Source organism: Scyliorhinus canicula, chromosome 1 (assembly GCF_902713615.1).
Source record: "Scyliorhinus canicula chromosome 1, sScyCan1.1, whole genome shotgun sequence".
NCBI lineage: Eukaryota > Metazoa > Chordata > Chondrichthyes > Carcharhiniformes > Scyliorhinidae > Scyliorhinus > Scyliorhinus canicula.
This window is the reverse complement of record NC_052146.1, coordinates 275,968,858-275,986,987: the sequence shown is the minus strand read 5'-3', so window position 1 is coordinate 275,986,987 and position 18,130 is coordinate 275,968,858. Positions and strand designations below refer to the sequence as shown.

General features: G+C 44.9%; 1 protein-coding gene across 1 annotated transcript in view; it reads right to left on the bottom strand.

The window, feature by feature from the left end:
- Positions 1-18,130, bottom strand: part of msh2 (mutS homolog 2 (E. coli)) — a 115,813-nt gene that overhangs the window by 27,601 nt on the left and 70,082 nt on the right. Inside the window, exons 10-12 of the mRNA XM_038813706.1 lie at positions 15,777-15,927; positions 13,197-13,294; positions 2,563-2,808 (exon numbers count right to left, since the gene is read on the bottom strand). Of these exons, the coding sequence (XP_038669634.1) occupies positions 2,563-2,808; positions 13,197-13,294; positions 15,777-15,927 (495 nt within the window). The remainder of the gene's footprint in view (positions 1-2,562; positions 2,809-13,196; positions 13,295-15,776; positions 15,928-18,130) is intronic.

Below are 18,130 nucleotides of genomic sequence, written 5' to 3'. Positions count from 1 at the left end.
ATTAAGGGGCAATTTAGTGTGGCCAATCCACCTACCTGTGGCGGTGAAACCCATGCAGATATGGGGAGAATGTGCAAACTCCACACGGACAGTGACCCAGAGCCGGGATCGAACCTGGGACCTCGGCGCCGTGAGGCAACAGTGCTACTCGCTGCGCCACCGCGCTGCCCGGAAACTAGCTAGCTTTGACAAAGAGTCATCCAGACTCAAAACATTAGCTTCCTTCTCTCTCCACAGATGCTGCCAGACCTGCTGAGATTGTCCAGTATTTTCTGTGGATGTTTATAGATGGTCGGTCATTCCTCTTGACTGTGGGTCATCCTTTGGTGCTTTTAGCATCAGATGCTGGCCTAGAGTGTGCTGGATTACTTCCTTTACATTTACATTATAGAAACAGTCATCTTTAACCAGACAGCAGATTTATGGACCAGCATTTTTCCAGATCTCTGTTGCCATCCACTCCTTTCGATCTGTGCTGCTTCATATTTTAATGAGTGCAAATAACAGTGAGTTGAATCCCATGCCTACAGTTAGCAAATGTACTACAAAATAAAAGCAAATTGTTTCCAGCTGAAGGGAACCAGCTATTTCTGATAGGTAAAGGGGTCATTGCTTTAGCCATTTTGATGTAAATACTAAAGCCCACTTTGAAATCCATTTTACAATGGATTTCATCATAAGACTTCAAGCATAACCTTAGATTACAAAAACACACAGCTTGCAGTAACAAAAGCACAGAATTTGAAACATCCCCAGGCTAGCTAGAAACAAATGCAACATTTCTACTGAAAAGTTAAATTGACATTATAAACTATCCATTGTTCCAATGAACAGCCTTGCAGAAGTTCAAATTAGTTTCATTACCTCAATCTGATTAAGGTCAAAATGAGCACCATGACAACATGAATCTATCATTGGTCAGAATATGAATAGTACAGCAGTCAGCAGAAAAACCAGCAGAAACCAGAGCTGATTAAAAGTATCTAAAAAGCTATGTTGCATATTGATGATTGACAACTGACCATCCAACCAAATGCATTTGAGACTCATCCAAGCCAATCAGTGCAGGGGTAGGGATAGATGGACTCAGACTGATAACACTTTTCTTAAACATAGAGGTCCGGGCAGCCATTTTCCATCCAGGATCACTCTATACCTTTTACCTAACTATTCGCTATCCTTATTTTGTATTTTCATATTTCCACTTTAACTCTTGAAGTCTGCGCAAGCTGTTTTTGCTTTGAGCAAGAAACCATTACTGTAGTTTGAAAGTTAAATCTGTTTGTAAACTACTAAGTCGATTATATCTCAAAGTCTTCTGCTGGCAGGGACTTATTGAGAACATTTGATTTGTAACCACAAGATGATCTCAAACTCTCAATTATAATCAATAAACTCAATAAAAGATTTTATTTCGCACCCGAGATGTGTAACTTAAATTTCTACTGAGTTCAAAGTGTATACGAGACTACACTTAAACCGCATGGTAGATTTCAACACCAGCATACTATGTTATCAAAGTGTGAGGAAAAAAACCTAACATCATACAAATGCTCAGCTGGGAAAGGTCCAGCGCCCTCTACTAGAAATCAACAAGGAGTCAAAATCAGAATTTTAACCAGGATCACCATATGCATTACCTCTGGCTATACAAGGCAGTATGAATGGCTCTCGTGCTTATTCCTCTAGGCCAGCGCATTCTGTTCATGCCACAACCCCAGATAACCTCTGTCTCACCCCACATCCCCCTCAAGCTTAGGATTCGCTGCACCAAGGCACGTAGTATTCTGCAGGAATTTCAATCCTTTTTAAATTGGCATTGACCGACAGGTAAATCCCAAAATTACGTAATACCAATTTACCTGAAATGCCGGTTTTACGGACAGGCTTGCGGACTTGCAATAGTAGCGGGATGAATATTGGGAGTCACTCAGGCCACAGTAATTTAGATTCATTTTATATGGATTTTGGCTGTTGGTCTCCTTTCCATAGTGGATTGATTTATATTGGCTATTGATCATCTTCAAACTCAGTCAGCACTGCAGTACTTGTGCCAATCTACTTGAAAGGTCTAATGCAGCTTTAACAGTGACATCTCTCAGCTGGTCAGTCCTGCAGCACAGCCTCCACGTAGGGTCATATTTCATGACACCTTCCCAAGAACACGAGATTAGCTGAAGGGAACCTTCCAAAAGAGACAGGATCAATCCCCTTTGTTGTTGGGGAAATGGCGGTTTTATGGACAGGCTTGCCTGTTTGGTGTGAGTGTTATTTTGGTTTGTTTTATCGGTTGATTCGGCTGAAACGTTCCCTCGCGGAAACACAACGCCAGCTTTAAGGAAAATCTTTTATTATGGAATGAACTCGGCCCGACCCGTTGCATATTTTGTTATGACAACTACCACTGAACAATCCCAAGCAAAAGTTCATCAAAGATTAAGAGACGAGTAGGATAATACTCTTGACTCCATAAAAAACCTCAAATATGGTATATGATAATTAATTTTTCCCCCATCTTATCCTTAATTGAGTAATTTCTCCAGTAAAAGCACCAACACTTACCTGTTATTATTTGGAACATTTGTTTGTCTCTCTCAAAAGTAACATCGTTGGGTATGAAGGCCATGTCATCCTGGACCTCGATGCAAGGATGCCTGGAAGCCTTCAGGATAATCCGACCACTGCCCTTCTCGAGGATCACAGGCCGTACGTATGGCACTGGTGCTCCATTGGCCACATGGGCAAAACTGACTACTGCATCCAGTTGAGCAATCACATCACTTAGAGTCTGTTGAGGTTCCACATATCCTGTAAGTGTAGGAAAAATACCCCAACAGGGTTATCACTAGGTTTCAAAGCAAAGGAATTGCAATTTTCTGGGCTCATATTAATGAGGTGGTGGTGAGGGCGTTTGTGGGGGGCTGGCAATCTCCCTTTACCTCATACCTGGATGTGAATTCAGCCCATATTGAGTAAAGTCTCCTCCCACTGACAGCTGTCAGGATCTTAAGTGAAATTAAGCAGTCTCAATCACACTGTGACAGCACCAACCACCATTCTTACTCAGATAAGCCAGGCTGATATAAGGAAAAGCGACCATTTATCCAGTCGGAGATCTCTAACAAGGTTGCAGTTACAGCAGGTTATTCTAAGGTACAGTAAAGTCGCCATAATCACAGATGACCATCCCCTTTGAGGGGAAGAGCTGACTGGTGGTGATTTAACCTGAGGATCACTGCACCTCAGGTGAGGGGCAAAGTTGAGCAGGTGGTCTTCATGAATAACCTCAGTCGATATGGCAATTGAACCCGAGCTGATGGTCTCACTCTGCATCACCAATTAGCTGTCTAGCCAACTGAGCTAAACTGGCCCAGCATTGCTCCGTAGTTAACCAATGTTGACCTGACTTAGATCACTTTTTTAAAATACTTCTATTCTGGATTTTCCATTTTGTAAAAAAACATATTACCCACAGCAGATGATGCACAAAACCAACATAACAAAACCCCCAGCCAACCGTACCCACCGCATCCACCAATTCCTGGCTCCTAAATTCAGCCTGTTTGATTGCCAAGAATCACTACCACTAAGCTACAAAACAGGAGTAGCAGAGCTGCAAGAAGTCACCACCACATTTATGGGATCCTTTAAACCAGAAACCAAAAGTTATCTCTCACTCTGACAGATCAGGAAACCACTGCATGTAGATGAACAGACTATTTTAACCACGCTTTAATTGCAAATCTTGTTTTAAGAAGTCCAATACTTAACATTAATTCTAGGATTGTTGTCATTTAACCAACACTCCATATGTCATGATAATTGAGAAATTTATGCCCCTCAAACAAATATTCTACAAGTAAAGACTGACGGAAAACAAGTTTGGAACCAGATTAAGATGAGACCAGTTTCTCAATAATGCCATCATTCAATCCCCCTCTATTTTAGGTAAGAATGCTAAACAATAAGCCGTCTCAATTATTTTTTAAAATAAATTTAGAGTACCCACTTCATTTTTTCCAATTAACGGGCAATTTAGCGTGGCCAATCCACCTAGCCTGCACATCTTTTGGGTTGTGGGGGCTAAACCCACACAAACACGGGGAGAATGTGCAAGGTTTCTCTGAAAAGGCTAAACGTTTCCCATTAAAAAAATCAAATATTTATGAGATAAAAATAAAATAAGACATTTTCAAATAAATGAATCTAAATTCAACTGAACCCAGACAACCTGGAAGACTTACTCTCCAGTCTGACTGAAGCCACCCACTTGTTCTGCTGTGCTGAATTTATATCCAAACATGTGCCTCAAGTTGGCGTCACATGTGCATGCCCACTGTTAGCAAACTCACATTAGGTCACAAGGAATTAGATACTAAGTTGTGTGGGCACTTAGAATGTTCATAATTCTGTTTGAAAATGCCCTTTATTATACCCTCGGTGAATAACTCAAATGCTATTTTACTTTGTCAGCATCACAACAGTTGATCTGACAACATTTTACAATTAACTGTAATGAACATTGAATTTTAAGACCCTAACCACCATCAAAATTGAAGATGCCATAAAGCTGGGTATTAACTATTTAATTCTGATGTTCAGACATTAAGGATAGAGGACAATTTTTAACAAATTCCAGAAATAACCTACAATGCTGTAATAAAATGTTATAGCATATCAAAACACTATGGGCTTCTCTGTTTACTTCCTGAGGAAGGAGCAGAGCTCCGAAAGTTAGTGTTTGAAATGAACATGTTGGACTTTAACCTGGTGTTGTCAGACTTCCTACTCTGTTTACAGTGGTCATTTAGAGCATCTTATTTGTGCCGTCAGTTGGAAGATTTATTTATTCGATACAAATATAAAAATCCTTAAGGTCAATTACTAGCTAGAGTCTCAACACCCATTAACTAATTAATATTGGAGATTCTATAGATTAATGTTATAGTTATAAATAGACAACTACTTCTCCCAGTCTCATTGTTGTATTGCATCGTAATTTCTGCAGCTTTGAAAGAATTGCAGGGAATTATATGGTGCAGTGAGTCATCCATCTCTAGGATCAAATCCAGCCTGATCCTAATGACCCTTGGTTTCCATAGAGTCCAAAGATCGATTGAATTCAGCCTTGAAGGTGAAAAACAACGGAGCATCGAATAAACCTCTGGGGCAGATTAACTTTCATAACCCTCTGAGTGAATAAATATATGCTTGTCTCAATCTTCAACGATCAAAGCCTTACCCTCAGACTGGACGCCTTAATTTCCGAGACTTCAGCCTGGGAAACAACCTCTCAGCATGTACCCTCTCAACACTCTTAGTATCCATGCATTTCACAAGATCACATTCCACTCCAGAGAACCTAAGCCCAATCCACTCAACCTCTCATAAAAGTACAATCCTTCCATCACAGAAATCAATCTAGTGAAACTTTGCTGCACCACCTCAAAGACAAATATATCCTTCCTTGGATTAGGACATCAAAGCTGTGCATAATACTCCAGGTGTATTCTCACCAAAGCCCCACACAATTGTAGCAAATCTCTGTATTCCAACCCCCTTGAAACTAAGGTTGCCATGCCATCTTCCTTCCTAATTGCTTGCTATATCTGCATGCTAACTTTGTGTATGATGACATTTAAATCTTGACAAATATTAACATTTAAAAGTTTCTCATCTTTAAAAAATATGTTCTGCTTATGCACTGTTATTACCAAAGTAAATAACTTCAAATTATCCGACAGTACACTAGACACCTTAACCGGATTATATCCCTGTGGCCTCATGCCCACACCACGGCTCATCGTTCTATATAGCTTCGCATCATTATCAGACTTGGATAACATTATACTTAATTTCATCCTCCAAGTCATGGACTGCAAATACAGTAAAATCTCAATGAGTTAAATCCCAGGAGAGCCACCTCCAAATTCATGTTAAGCAGAGTTCCATAATAGTTGAGGAGGCCCCATTCCCACATGAATCCATCTCTATGTAACCTGATATGCCTACAAAGCTGGTCTACGTCAGAAACAAAAGGTTCAAATACCTTCACCCTCCCTCCAATCAACAACACTTCTAACTTTCTCACAGGTTTTCTGGATCAATCCTATTCACAGGTTTTGGATCCGCAGGGGGGGTCTCAATGTCAAATGATGGCCAACCCAGCACTCCATGACTTTGTGCTGATGTTGTCTAACTGCACTATGATTGGTTAGCTCGGTCAGGTGACAAACTTAAAGACACAGACTTCTCAGTGCGGAATTTCAGCCAAACACGGGCACTGTTCAAAGGGATTTGCTACTCTGCCAGTGGGAACGGTTGATTACATTGATATTACTGGAATTTTGTGTTATCCAAGTTTAACTCATCACAATTTCACTCTTGCAGAGACACCGGTACTGATCCTTGAAATGCCCCGTTTATCCCGATTCTCTGCTTTCTATTCGATTCCTCTATCGATGCTAATATGCTCCAACTTTATGACCCTTTCTTTTTATTCGTTCTTGGGTTTTGACGTCATTGGCTGAGCCTGTCCATCCCTAATTGCCTTGAACTGCTAGGCCAGTTCAGTGTGGGGCCGTTAATAGTCAACCGCATCGCCGTGTGGGTCTGGAGTTACACGTAGGCCCGAACGGGTAAGGATGGCCGGTTTCCTGAAAGACATTAGTGAAATAGATGGGTTTTTACGACAATCAACAATGATTTCATGGTCATCACCAGACTTCAATCCAGATTTTTATGGAATTCAAATTTCACGATCTGCCATGGTGGGATTTGAATCTGGTAGCCCAGTGAATTACCCTGGGTCTCTGGATTACTAATCCACTGACAATACCACTGCCTCTCGCAAACTTATCTTGTGTAATGCCAATCACATCTACTGGTTCCCCTTCATCTATTTCAGCAGCCAATCTTCAAAAACCATAAATAAATTTGACAGACATGAATTCCCTTTCTTAAAACCATGTTGACTCTGATCATACTATGAGTTTTTAAGCACATTAAGATTTCATTAACAGCATTTTTTCTGGATCAACGTCAGACTAACTGGCCTGCTTTTTCCTGGTTTCTCTCTCCGTTCTAGTATTGTTACATTGCTTCTCTTCAATCCACAGGACCTTTCTATGATCTAAAATCACAACCAGTCCACTCATGGCTTCTACAGCAATCTCGCTCAGAAAGCTATGATGTAGGCCATTAGGTCCAAGAGAGTTGTAGGCCTTTAATCCCAAGAGTTTCTCCAGTGATAAAATGAGTTGAAGCTGGGGCTGAGGCACATTGCTGAGGATGGAGTAAAGCTTCTAATTTGCACCTGCCGTGTGCAATATCGGATCTAGCAGTGCTAAGTGCTGACAGTATGCGCATGTGTGTGGTGGTGGTGGTGGGGGGGAATTTCGCCAGGACAGTGGAGACACATTTGCATGCTGTGGGTGGGGTAGAGAATCGGGAAATGGCAAAATAAAAATGCATCAGACAGGGTGATTCTCAGCCTAATTGTACCTTTATCGGAGGCAGCCTCAAAGTGGTGTCAGCAACCTGTCCAATCATGATGGGAAGCCAATTAAGGTAGAGCAATTTTTTAATTTTAATAATAACCTTTAATGTCACAAGTAGGCTTACATTAACACTGCAATGAAGTTACTGTGAAAAGCCCATCGTCGCCACACTACGGCGCCTGTTCGGGTACACGGAGGGAGAATTCAGAATGTCCAAATTACCTAACAGCACGTCTTTCGGGACTTGAGGGAGGAAACCGGAGCACCCAGAGGAAACCCACACAGACACGGGGAGAACGTGTAGACTCCCCACAGTGACCCAAGCTGGGAATCAAACCTGACACCCTGGCGATGTGAAGCGACAGTGCTACCCACTATGCTACTGTGCTGACCATCATCAGAGTGTTCCAATTTTCCCCAGACTGCCACAGTGTGCCTAACCTGCTCGCAGGAAGCAAGTGCATAACAGGAGGTTCCAATAGCTTGACATTTACTTGCAATCTGACCTTTAGTTGCCAAAAAGCAGAAATCCTACAGTCATTCATAGACACAACTCTGACATTCTAAAAGTCTCTCATGGGGACTGTGGTGCCATAGTGTGTGTGCTTGGGTTAAAGAAAAGACTTGTGGTGCCTTCGACCTCATTGACATTTCTTTGCATGGATCCTTCTTGTGTCTAAGTCACTGTAGCTGCACCCACATCATAGCCAAAGTGAAGGCTGCTAGCCACCCTCATCATGTTTTGGGTGTTAAATGGCCCTCCTGCTAACGTCAGTTAAAAAAAATATTTTCTTCAACAACGTTTCACCATTTTCACCGTACAGAAGAGAAAAAAAAACAATTCCACCCAAACCCAGGAAACCCCCTCCAATCCCCGCTCCCCCTCACCCCCATAATCAACAGTAACCAACTCCCGAAAGTGGGATGAACATACCCAAACAATTGTAGAACCCATCCTTTGCCCCTCCTCAGCTAGAACTTCACCTTCTCCAGGGTCAAAAACTCCAGCGAGCCCCCCCCCCCCCCCCCCCCCCCCCCGGCCAGGCTGAGGCACAGGGTGGAGAAGCTGACCTCCACCTCAACAAGACCCGACCACAAGTCAGCGAGACGAAGACTAAAACATCTGCCCCTGGCCGGTCCGACACTCCAAATATCACCCTTCTCAACTGACGCATCACTCTCCCTGTGGACAACTGGTCAAATCTCGCCTGCAACTCCTTCCTCTTGGCCAAGAGACCCGGGTCCGGGTCCCCACATACCTCCAATCCACCTCTAGAATCTCCTCTCTCAGATTTTGGTGTTCCTCTCTCTCCTCCTTGTCTACTTGGCTTTAAACAAAATCACCTCCCCCCCCCTCACGACTGCCTTCAGTCTCCCAAATCACCAACTGCAAAACCTCCCCCGTGCAATTAATCCCCACATATTCCTCAATTACCTTGCCAATCATATCACAAAACCTCTGGTCCACTAATAACCCCACGTCCATTTTGCACCCTGGTATCTGGACCATCCCCATCTCCAAAACCACATCCAACCAATGTGGAGCATGGTCCGAAATCACAATTGCTGAGTACTCCAACCTCCTAATCCCAGCCAATAGCGCTTTCCCCACCATGAAAAAGTCTATCCTCGAGTACACCTTGTGTACTGGGGAGCAAAACGAATACTCCCGTTCCCTCGGGTCCACTCCTCCCATTTCCCTGATGAGCCCAGTCAGTGCCCCCCCCCCCCACCCCCACCCACCCGGACTGGGTCAGCGAGCGCAGCTGAGACCTGTCCATCAATGCTTCCTGCACTGTATTCCAATCCCCACCCACTATCAACTCCTGGATATCCAGATCTGGGATGGCACCCAGCACCCTCTTCACAAACCCTGCATCATCCCAGTTGGGGGTCATATATGTTCGCCAATGCCACCAACCTCCCCTCTAGCGGCCCTATCACTATCACGTCCCTGCCCCCCCCCCCAGTCTGCCACCACCTTCTCCATCTGAACCGTCACCCTCTTGCCCACCAATACAGGTACCCCCCTCCCCCCAAGCCCCGCTACTGAACCATGAGTGAGTGGCAAACCTGACTTACCCAACCTTTCCTAAGCCTCACCTGATCCTTCGCCCTCAGATGGGTCTCCTGCAGCATCACCACGACAACCTTTAAGTTCTCAAGTGTGTAAAAACTCTCGATCTCTTCACTGGTCCCCGTAACCCGCTCATGTTCCATGTCACTATTCTGACTGGGGAAAGTTCTCTCTTCTCTTTCTCCCCCACCATAATAACCACGGGCCTGTCATTCAGGCTGACCTGCCCCATCCCTTTGTTATCGTCGAACCCCTCTCCCCCCAGAATGCCCCCCATCCACTTCCCCTTGCAAACACCTCTCCCAGTATCGATCCCCTCCTCCCACCTTTCACACCTCCCAGGCCCATCAAAACCTGTTCGACCAGGCCCCCATGACCTCACGACACCTCCCCCCATTCACTAGCCAACCTTCGCTTGCTAGAGTGGAAGACCCTGCTCAGGCCCCCCTTGTGGCTTATTGAATGGCAATCCTAGAAGCTGGTTTCTTAATTGGCTCACTCCCATAAGATTGCACCTGATGGGCAGCATGGTGGTGCAGTGGTTAGCACTGCTGCCTCACGGCGCCGAGGACCCAGGTTCGATCTCGGCCCCGGGTCACTGCCTGTGTGTAGTTTGCACATTCTCCCAGTGTCTGCGTGGGTTCCACCCCACAACTCAAAAGATGTGCAGGGTAGGTAGATTGGCCACACTAAATTGCTCCTTAATTTAAAAATAGATTTCACCTGAAGTTCAGCTGCTGCAGCCAAGGGGGTAAGGAACCAAAAATAGTTGCTGCCTGAAAATGATCCGAGTCTGAAAGATTGCATCCAAAACAGAAAATGGTCCATTCACCAGCATGAATATCCCTCATTGCAGCACATTAAAAAAAAACACACAAACTGCATATATTTTATTTTTTGCCAGTATTTTCCCCACATGGCTGGAGAAGTTCTGTACATTCCAGCTGTAGCAAAACTGCATCATTTGTTTCTGGCTGCTTTTGCTTCTGATGGCAGGGTTAATATTGATACCCAAAGGGCAGCACGGTGGCGAAATGGGTTAGCCCTGTCTCACGGCGCCGAGGTCCCAGGTTCAATCCCGGCTCTGGGTCACTATCCGTGTGGAGTTTGCACATTCTCCCAGTGTTTGCGTGGGTTTCGCCCCCACAACCCAAAGATTTGCAGTTTAGGTGGATTGGCCGCGCTAAATTGCTCCTGAATTGGAAAAAATTAATTGGGTATTCTAAATTTTAAAAAAAAGAAAATATTGATACCCAAGAGGGCACTGCCATTAGCAGTGCTGTTTAAAATGCTTAGATCATAGAATTTACAGTGCAGGAGGCCATTCGGCCATCGAGTCTGCACCTGCCCATGGAAAGATCACCCTACATAAGCCCCCACACCTCCACCCTATCCCCGTTACCCCATCTAACCTTTTTGGACACTAAGGGGCAATTTAGCATGGCCAATCCACCTAACCTGCACATCTTTGGACTGTGGGAGGAAACCGGAACACCCGGAGGAAGCCCACACAAACAGGGGGAGAATATGCAGGCTCCGCACAGACAGTGACCCAAGCCGGGAAATGAACTTGTGACTCTGGAGCTGTGAAGGGACTGTGCTAACCACTGCGCTACCATGCCACCCTTTACTTTAGTAGTGGACATCAACCTTTACACTAACGCCAATGATACTGAGATGTCTGCCTCAGTAGCTGCCCCAAACATTCGTATAATTAGGGAATAATATAATTCAAGCTTTTATCCTTTAAAAAGAAAATCTGCTTAAAACTAATGGCATGATACAGAGCTTCCCAGTAGAAGCCGGATTCCACATTGCTCGAGGAGATGCTGTTGACAGGAGGAACAAACATAGAACATACAGTGCAGAAGGAGGCCATTCGGCCCATCGAGTCTGCTCCAACCCATTTAAGCCCTCACTTCCACCCTATCCCCGCAACCCAAGAACCACTCCTAACCTTTTTTTGGTCACTAAGGGCAATTCAGTATGGCCAATCCACCTAATCTGCACATCTTTGGACTGTGGGAGGAAACCGGAGCACCCGGAGGAAACCCACGCAGACACGGGGAGAACGTGCAAACTCCGCACAGACAATGACCCAGTGGGGAATCGAACCTGGACCCTGATGCTGTGAAGCCACAGTGCTATCCACTTGTGCTACCATGCAACTGGAAAAGGGAGTAGTATTGGCGGTTTACGGGGCTATTTTGGAGGAGAAGGTGCCGCTAGAAGGGATCAAGGCAAAGTGGGAGGAAGAGTTGAGAGAGGGTATGGAGGAGGGGTTCTGATGTGAGGTGCTCGTGAGGGTGAACGCCTCCACCTCATGTGCGAGGTTGGGACTGATACAGCTGAAGGTGGTGTATAGAGCACACCTTACAAGGGCGCAGATGAGCCGGCTCTTTGAGGGGGTAGAAGATGTGTGTGAACGTTGTGGGTGGGGAGGTGGGGGAAGAGAAACCACGTTCATATGTTTTGGTCCTGTCCAAAGCTGGAGGATAACTGGAAGGAGGTTTTTAGGGTAATCTCTAAAGTGGTGCACGTGAAACTGGACCCAGGCCTTCGGGGTGTCGTTCAGCCGAGGTTGGAAACGGTCGTGGAGGGAGATGTTGTAGCCTTCGCCTCGTTGGTCGCCCGAAGGCGGATCCTGTTAGGGTGGAGATCAACCTCTCCACCCTGTGCCCTGGTGTGGCGCCTGCTGGAATTCATGACGCTTGAAAAAGGTCAAATTTGAACTGAGGGGATGGGTGGAGGGGTTCTACAATTCATGGGCGTTATTCATTATGCACTTTCGAGAATTGGATCACATCGAACTTAAGAGGGGGGGGGTGCTAGGAGGGTTGGGGGGAGGGGGACTGTGTGTGTTAATGGTGACTATGGGTGATTCCTGATTCCTTTTTGTCATTTGTTTATGTTAACGTGCGGGCTAATGTTTGTGGTTTGGTGGGAGGGAGGATGGGATCGTTGTTATTGATATGGGGATTGACATTACATTAGTTACTGATTATTGTTGGGTGTAAATTTGGGAGAAAATGTAAAAAAGGAAAATAAAAAATATTTCTTAAAAAAACTAATGACATGCCTTTTGCGTATCACTAAAGTTTCACCTCTTCTTACCCAACCTGAATGTAATCTGCTTAACGTTAACTGCACTAACCTGGCAGGTGGCCCAAGATTGCCACCACAATAGATCCGTGCTTGTTGATAACATACAGAACCGCACCAAATAGTGGGTCTTCAATCACCATGACTACCAATGCTCTCACACTGGCCATTCTAACCTACTCCAAACACACTTTGCAAATGGAACTAAATAAATATTTGTATTGTCTCACATCAGATTAAATTATCTCAAAAGTGCTGCATATAATGAACCAGTGCAGTGGCTACTTTGGAAGCAACTGCCAATAGCCTGGAGAACAGCAATTTACATAGTTTCTTTTTAATGGTGTTATTTAAAGGTGGAACTCTGGCCAAGACAATAGGAAGAACTATGCACACTTCTTCCAAATTATGGACTGATATCATTGCAACTTTCAAATGAACAGAGCAGCAGGCTATTTGTTCAATGTCGCAAGTGAAGTTTAAAACCATGCAGAGCAATTTATTCCAGAACATCTTACCTGCAGAGATATTAATAATTTCTTTAACAATTGCATTCTGAGCTTCTTCATATTCCTCCCTGCTCTTCATGTAATCTTCATTGTAGGAGGTCAGCTTACTGTAAGGAAGGAAGATGTATGTTTGTTTCATAAATTCAGTACCAGCAGCTTTAGCCTTCCTTTTGCAATTTATGCAATGCACTTTAATATGCTGCATCTTAACACTTGACAAGCAGAGCTCAAGGTAGACGGTTGCACTTCATGCACTGGGCTGCTCCAGAGTAAGGAGGTTGCTCTCTTACTTTTGCTCTCTCAGCATAGTAGCAGCCGTGAGTGCACATCAATAAATTAGGCATGGAAGAGAGCAGATATTAGACGTGGAAGAGAGCAGATATTAGACGTGGAAGAGAGCAGATATTAGGCGTGGAAGAGAGCAGATATTAGGCGTGGATGAAAGCAGATATCAGGCGTGGAAGAGGGTACATTTAGGAAAAACCCCATCCAAATTTGTGCATAGGGAGGTTAGGCAATCTTATGTACAAGATCACAATTCAATGGTCAAAATTGTACAAGAATCTCACTTAGCAAAAAGAAAATGAAAAGCAATATGCACAGAAGTGATAGCATTGAACAGACCGTCTAGAGTTATCACGGGGAACTGAATGAATTCGCAAATTCAGATAGTTAGATAATAATAATCTTTATTGTCACAACTAGGCTTACATTGACACTGCAATGAAGTTACTGTGAAAATCCCCTAGTCACCACACTCCAGCGCCTGTTCGGATACACAGGGAGAATTCAGAATGTCCAATTCCCCTAATAAGCACATCTTTAGGGACTTGTGGCAGGAAACCGGAACACCCAGGGGAAACCCACGCCAACACGGGGAGAGTGTGCACACTCCGCACAGTGACCCAAGCCAGGAATCGAACCCAGGTCCCTGGTGCTATGAAGCAACACTGCTAACCACTGTGCTACCGTGCCGACCATATCTTGAGAAAAGTGCAATTGGGATTTAAATGTATCACAAGAAAGGATATTTTCGAGACACTGGGGCAGCCAGAGACCTCAATAGCTCTTTTGATTTTCTACATGCCTATGTCATAATGTATATTACTGGTCCTGCTGCAACACAGTTCGCTTAATTCATTCCAATATTCTGAATCTATTTGAGTTCTCAATCTATTACCTAATTAAATATTACATTCTAATGATGCATTATTATTGGAACATCTATCCGTGAAGTTGTGCTCCAATTATAGGTTCCCAGTCCCAACTGCAATAGACATTTTGCCGCAGCAAAATGGAGCACAGATTAATTTTAATTTTTGACCTGTTCTGCTCCGAAATTACACGGAGAATTATACATTCACTTGCTGGAGCTCAAAACGTATCGTGTACAAACAACCAAACCCCACAGGATATAGGAAAAGGTACAGCAGCACAAACTAATTTAGACATAGAATTTCTGATCAGAGGAGTACAAATGCAGAAGAGTGTGGCACCAATACAGTCTTGAGGGAGGGAGGGAGCATTTCATTCCACTCCCGACTCAAAAGGTGGAGATCTGAACTGGAATATAGGGCTGCAAGAGGTAGAGTGGACAATTTCTAAATCAAAGTATGTGGGAAAAGGGTGCACCATTTGATGTACGAGGTGATGACGGTGAGCAAGTCTTTGCTAGCTAGGACACAGCCAGTGGAATTCTGGAAGAGTTGGAGTTTGGACAGTGTGGGTCCAAGAGACCACTCAAAAGGACACTAGTAAAAGCGGAGCCTTGTGATGCCCAACTCAGTGCTTAGCTGCAGGGAATTGGCTCATTTATTATATCAAATGAACTGTCGTATTCCACAGCAGTAACCGTGCAATTTAGGATGAATGCAAAGAGTTGGAGGTAGGTGACATTAAAAGAGATTCACGCCATGCTCACCGATAACTCTGCCAAGAGGAAAAAAGCAGCCATGTATCATGCCATGCCTTGGAGCAAGCCCCGCGACTGTGTGGACAGAGGAAGTCATCAGTGGAGCATGAGAGAGAAATGTGGAGTTAGTGGAGCATGTGCTGGACAGACATAGCTGGAATTGGACCACGGTGTCATGATGACTGAAGGTCATGGAGAAATGGAGGACAGCCATGGAGAATGCAAGTCGGAATCACACCTAAACCAATATCCACAAACATTCCCGCAGCAATCAGGAACAGAAGCCCTGACTTGTGTGATCTGCTCTTCTCCCTCCCCACACTCTTTCTCATAACCCAGGAGCAGCAAGTACGACAGAATGAAAACTGCAACTCTGGCTAAGATCAGTGAGCATCAGTGAATGCAGCGTAAGATGACAGATCAGGCCTGGTATGGATGGTTCAGCTCCTTAGTGGAAATGTATTTGAGCAACTGTTTTTATTTGTGCAAAAAAAAAAATAGAATATCTAATAATGCATGCCTCAGTATTGAACTTGAGTCAATGTAACCTTCAAATCAATGTCAACATTCTTAAAACAGAGATGGAAAGTGAAGTTTTTGGATATCCATCCAGTACAATAGGCTTCAACAATTACCATCTAAATGACTGACTATTAAAATAAAAACAGAATTCTAACCCATTGGTGAATCGAACTCCATTCTTCTGGATATCTATGGTGTTAAATTTCTTATTGTTACGAAGAGCCTTCTCCTCCTTGCAAGTGACACGGAAATAATAACCCAATTGAGCATTTGACTCCAGTTTCACAGACTTGCCGGCTTCAAGACCTGCATGTAAATTGAACAAACAATAATTTAATAAACACATCCCACAGATATTCAATTACTAAGTATTCATTATTTTTTTCTTACCAAGCCTGTTTGCTCCCAATAACACCTTCCTCAACGATGCACAATTACCAACTCACATTGACACCATCAATGATGCTCCTGGTATAGTCCAGTGGTTACTTGCAGCTACCTTGTTCTTGATCTGCCATTCACAGTGGCAATGCAAGTTGGAAGAGGATGTCAGTGCACCTCAGATTTAATGCAACCCAGGCAGAAAAAGCAAAGGAACACCAGTTGGAATCTATCCCAATCTATTCTGGTACTGAAAAAGGAAGTGGCTCATGGGAAAGTAGGAAACAGCAAGCTGAATTCTCTGCTGCCCGCCACCAGCAGCAAGAATTGGGATCAGGCGGAGAATAATACGCAAGTGAAATATTGCGATTTGCGCCGATTCCAACACAATGCTCCAGATCCCTCCTGACGGTGTCAACAAAGTTTGTGCTACCCGCCGACGGGTCCATGAAAAACCATTATTGGCATGGATTTAAATCTCATCAGCAGGCTGAACATCTCATGCTCTACCCCTTCGCAATGCTCCACTCCCCTCAGGCGGAAATCATACGAGTACAAATTGGTGGTGGAAGCATTTACTATTTTTTTTTTTATGTTTATTTTAAAATATGTTTATTTTAAAAATTTTATATTAATCGAAACAATGAAACTGAAATACACAATAGAAGAGAAAAACAAAAACATTCGCAAACCTAGTTGTCTTTAACACAAAAAGCAACCTAAACCCCCTAACAGCTGACGGCGAATAACTCCTTAAAAAAAGAAATGAGAGAGAGAGAGAGAGAGACAGAGAGAGAGACAGAGAGAGAGAGAGAGACAGAGAGCTGGACGGTTTGCTGCCTGTTCCGTCTACAGGGCCCTTGGAGCTGGGACGTTTGTGGTTTGCTGACTATCATCTTCAGAGCCCTAGGGCCTGAGGCCTCCCAGCAAACAGGAGGTTGCTGCAACACTTGGAAGGGGACAAAGAGGAAAAGAAGGTTGGGGCAACTGCACTTTATCTTGTTTTCTTCTGCCAAGGCGGGATAATATCTGTTGACTGTTTTCCTGGGCTCTTGTTGGGCTGAAGACCCTGTCCCCCACCCACCCACCCGCTGCTGGATTGAAAACCTTTTGGGGAACCAGCCTGCAAGACTTTCCTCGGCACCGGCCTGTCCTTTTGGGCCTTACCTTCCTGCTCCTCCCACCCCTTTCCTCCCTTGTACTTGGGGCACGCCACGGTCCGTCCCTCTGTGCCCCATCCTCCTGTGCCTCCCCACCCCCCCTCCAGTTACTCTCTCCCTCCCCTTTCTGCCCTATCATCCACCACTGACTGGGATGGTAACAACACCACCTACGCCGGTGGTGGGGCCCTCTACAGCCACCTATGCAGGAGTGGTGGCCTCCACCCTCCTGACTGATCCGGGGGCTAGGTCACCGTTTTGCCACATGACCCAAAAACTTACCACCCAAACTTAAACCCCACCATGTCAATCGAGGCCTGCGTCTGTGCTATGGCCGAAGTTATCGGCCCTTCAGCCATAGGTGCAGCCTCGAAGGTGGATGGCAAAGCTGTCTTCTTTTTGAGAGCCGAGCGGGCGGTCCACCTTGCCCTGAAAACGGGCTCACAGTGGGCGGAATCTACCTGGCGGTGGACCCGCTGGAGGCCACTGCTGAGAGTTGTTCTCTCTAATGTCCCACCTTTTATTCCCACGGAGCTCCTCCTCACCCACCTCCATCAACTGGGGGAGAAACGGTCTGGGGTGATACCACACCCGCTCGGCCTCAAAGACCCCACCCTCAAGCATATTTTCTCTTTCAGACTAATATGCCTGGCCCAGGTGGGGGCATATTAGAAAAATTTGACCCACCTCTAACATTGCCGCTGATGGTGCCGCCGCCCCCTCTACTTCCACTGGCGTGGAGGTGAGGGGGCAGCCACGTGGTCGGAAGACCAACAGGGTGATTCGCCAGCCGTCAAGTTTGGATCCTTCTGACTCTCTGATCCAACACACAACTGGGGCTAGTTTAGCACAGTGAGCTAAATAGCTGACTTGTAAAGAGACCAAGGCTAGTAGCGCCGGTTCAATTCCTGTCCCTACCTCCCCGAACAGGAGCCGGAATGTGGCGACTTGGGGCTTTTCACAGTAAT